The sequence below is a fragment of the Nycticebus coucang genome, chromosome 1 (genome assembly GCF_027406575.1).
Source record: "Nycticebus coucang isolate mNycCou1 chromosome 1, mNycCou1.pri, whole genome shotgun sequence".
In the NCBI taxonomy this organism is placed as follows: Eukaryota; Metazoa; Chordata; class Mammalia; order Primates; family Lorisidae; genus Nycticebus; species Nycticebus coucang.
In genome coordinates, this window is record NC_069780.1 from 108,169,724 (window position 1) to 108,173,920 (window position 4,197).

At 45.9% G+C, this 4,197-nt stretch overlaps 1 protein-coding gene across 1 annotated transcript; it reads left to right on the forward strand.

Moving 5' to 3' along the window:
- Positions 1-441: 441 nt before the first annotated feature.
- Positions 442-3,487, forward strand: LOC128582310 (phosphatidylinositol 5-phosphate 4-kinase type-2 gamma-like). The gene is given in 2 exon segments (XM_053586084.1): positions 442-1,498; positions 1,501-3,487. Coding segments are annotated over 2 exon segments (1,263 nt in total). The 3' UTR covers positions 1,707-3,487.
- The last annotated feature ends 710 nt before the right edge of the window (positions 3,488-4,197 follow it).

Here is a 4,197-nt window from a genome sequence, read left to right on the forward strand (position 1 = left end):
TGAATCACACCTCAGAATTGTCAGACATTACCGGGCCATGATAATCTTCTCAAATTTTCTCATTCATCATGTGGCTGCACTAGCAGAAAATAAGCAAAAGCAATTTCTTTGATGGCTACTCAATGTCTACATCATCAAATCTCAACTCTAACGTAACTACTGCTTAAATTTTCCTACATACCTGCCACCCACCTTCTCCAATTTCATTTCTTTTTAAAAATTTTTACATATATATGTGTTTATTAGGTTTCCATTTTTTGTCTTCACAAAACTAAAAAGGCTTCAAATTTAATAACAATAACAATGTTTAAAATAAGGACTAGAAACAGAAACTTCGTAAAGAACGAACGAACATAGGGCCGCGCAGGTGAGCACCGCTTCCGGGTCGAGCGCCCGGGTCGCAGCCGGCTCCCGCTTCCACTCGGTCGAGCGCGGGAGACTATGGCGTCCTCCTCCGTCCCACCGGCCACCGTACCGGCGGCGACAGCGGGCCCTGGCCCGGGTTTCAGCTTCGCTTCCAAAACCAAGAAGAAGAATTTCGTGCAGCAGAAGTTGAAGGTGTTCCGGGCGGCCGACCCGCTGGTGGGCGTGTTCCTGTGGGGCGTAGCCCACTCGATCAATGAGCTCAGCCAGGTACCTCCCCCAGTGATGCTGCCGCCAGACGACTTTAAGGCCAGCTCCAAGATCAAGGTCAACAATTACCTTTTCCACAGGGAAAATCTGCCCAGTCATTTCAACTTCAAAGAGTATCGTCCTCAGGTCTTCAGGAACCTCCGTGATCGATTTGGCATTGATGACCAGGATTACTTGGTGTCCCTCACCCGAAGCCCCCACAATGAAAGTGAAGACAGTGACGGTCGTTTCCTTATCTCCTATGATCCGACTCTGGTCATCAAAGAAGTATCCAGTGAGGACATTGCTGACATGCATAGCAACCTCTCCAACTACCACCAGTACATTGTGAAGTGCCATGGCAACACACTTTTGCCCCAGTTCCTGGGGATGTACCGAGTCAGTGTGGACAATGAAGACAGCTACATGCTTGTGATGCGCAGTATGTTTAGCCACCGTCTTCCTGTGCACAGGAAGTATGACATCAAGGGTTCCTTAGTGTCCCGGGAAGCCAGTGATAAGGAAAAGGTTAAAGAATTGCCCACCCTTAAGGATATGGACTTTCTCAACAAGAACCAGAAAGTTTACATTGGTGAAGAGGAGAAGAAAGTGTTTCTAGAGAAGCTAAAGAGAGATGTGGAGTTTCTAGTGCAGCTAAAGATCATGGACTACAGCCTTCTGCTGGGCATCCACGACATCGTTCGGGGCTCTGAACCAGAGGAGGAGGGGTCCATTCGGGAGGATGAGTCAGAGGGGGATGGGGACTGTGGCCTGACTGGACCTCCTGCTCTGGTGGGCTCCTACGACATCTCCCCGGAGAGTATCGGAGGCTACATGCATTCCCATCGGCCCCTGGGCCCTGGAGAGTTTGAGTCCTTCATTGATGTCTAGCCATCCGGAGTGCTGAGAGAGCCCCCCAGAAGGAAGCGTATTTCATGGGCTTCATTGACATCCTGACACAGTATGATGCCAAGAAGAAAGCAGCTCATGCAGCCAAAACTGTCAAGCATGGGGCTGGGGCAGAGATCTCTACTGTCCATCCTGAGCAGTATGCTAAGCGGTTCCTGGATTTTATTACCAACATCTTTGCTTAAGAGACTGCATGACTCTGTGATGTTCAAGGTGGTGGGGTTCTCAGAGGCTTGAGGGAATTGTGGATATTCTAGCCACTACTTCTCTTCTTCCTTTCCTAAATTTAGGCTGCAGGCTCCTTCCATCCAAGTAACTCCATCTTGTTGAGTAGGCTATTTCTGGACCTCAGAAATACATTGTCCTTTCTTCCCTTCGTCCATTTTTCTTCCCTCTGCCCCAGCCTGTCTGCTTGCTTTATTAGAGTGTTATTGTTGACTCTCTCCCAAGTGCCTAGCTCTTTGTAAAATGTTCTCTTGTTTCTATAAAATAGGAGCTGGGGGAAGGGGGTTGTTTGCCATCGTCAGGACCTGACTGGACAGATGAACCTCATTCAAGCAACTACTCCGGATGCACTTTGCTGTGTAGAATGAACTAAGAGTGTTTGAATTTTGCTGACAAACTTTATAGAATTCACTGTGGCATGCCTCCCTCCTGGTAGGCCCTGGGATGGAGGATTTTGAAGACACTAAGGATGTAGGAGCAGGCATGCACACACATCATAAAATATGGCCAATCTTACATACAGAGGTGGGGTGGAGAATGGTCAGTAGGCTGGCACCTCATGCAGGTGGGACCTAAGAGGACTTTTGTGATTATGCAGGGAACTGGAGAGAATCTCTCTTAAGGACTGACTAATCTCTTCTTTCACCCCATTTCCACCCCCACCTACATGGGCATAGGAGCCCAGAGAGGGCCAAAAGCATTCAAGCCTGGGTGAAGGTGTTTGATTATTGCTTCTCGTCACCAGGACCTCACATCCCTCCTGGGGCTGGAACCCTTCCGTAGGGGTGTGGCCAGTTATGCAGGCTGTGATGATGGGCTAGGGGGTGTAAGATTCATTTCCCATATTAAGTTTCCTTTGTTCCTGCCTAGCCATTCCCAAGGTTTATTCCCAGCAGAAGAGAATACTCTATAGAAAAAAAAGGACTACCTTTACCGGGATCAATTCTGGTTATTTCAAGAGGATGGATGTTGCAAGTGTGGGAACTTCCTCTACTTCTGGAGGTGTGTGCTTTGCATGTTTCCTTCCCCCACCCCTTATAAACTCTTTTTCCAGTTGGATTTGTTATTATTGTGTTCTCTTCTGTCCTGTCTTATACTGTTACTGTGTCTCCCATCTCTGGGACAGATGGCCTTCTTTGTCATCTTCACTCTCCACTCCCAGAGAGGAGTCAGAGCCATAACTCAATCACCCAGCCCTCTCCAAAGATAGTAGAGTTGATGCATGATATTCTCAGAATGTAGGAGACCCTGATGAGCTGAGATGGATTGTTCTCCCCTCCAGCCTGCTTCCTTTGGGGCTAAGGCACCCATTCTTCTTGCTATCCTCCATCCCCCTTAAGACTTCCATATTTTTTTAAAACATAAAGATGGGTACCAGCAACGGGCCTGCAGGTATGCAGAGCCTCCTTTGCTCTGTTTCCGGCTGAACTAATTAGACTTGCAAAAAGTCATGAGATCATAAGGGAGAAGCCCAATCCCCCTGCACCTTAAGCTCCAAGGAAGGTAGCAAGAGGAGTCCCCAGTAAGGGGCTGGAGTCCCTATAAAACCTTTCTGTCAGGGGCCCAATGGGTCTTTCATTCCAACCATCTGCCTTTCCCCTGCTGAATTCAATAAAACTCTGACACCAGCAACCGTTGTTCTTTGAAAATGGGTTTTCTGACCACATGGCTTATGTATCCTGGCAGTATGGTCTTTATTTGTTGCTTCTGTTTTTCTTGTTTTATTAATAATAAAAAAAGTCTTGTGAAAAAAAAAAGAATGAATGAACATAACGAACATAAATACATTCAGGAAAGGAATCAGACAATTGCTACATTGAAATATTAAGCAATAATAATGCAAGGAAAGTAACAAAAGAGTATATCAAGTAAGAGTATGTCTATTATAGAATGCTTTGATTCTGAGATTCAGTATGGAGTCATCAGTTAACTTTTTCTTATTATTTTTTTGAAATATCAAAAAATAGACCACTAATATTTATAAATAAAGTAAAAGATAATTTCAATTCCTTCCCCAGTTTCATTTCTTTATGTTTCCTAAATCAAGCTCCATTCTGCTAGAATGCCCTCTTCTTGGTCTCCCCACTCACAGAATCAAATCAGATTGTTAGAAGTCTAGTGGAAGTCCCACCTTACCTGAGTATCACATTCACCTCACCTGAAAGGGCCACCTCTGAATCAGACAGCCAAGTCAACACACGTGCCACCTTGCATTTGCCACTTAATCATACGCTACCCAAAATGGTTGATGCAAATAACGAGGCCCAGAATCCTGCCTTCTCCATGTCTGTCTCACATGAAGCTTTCATGCAAGGTGTGGTCAAGATCTACTCAAGTAGCAAGGTGGACACGTTATGACCCCTCCAGCTCACCACTTTAGTGGTGAGTATGTGTCCTCTTTCTGCAAACTGAAAACTCCCTCAGTATGGGAAGGATGTATATGGGATCTAT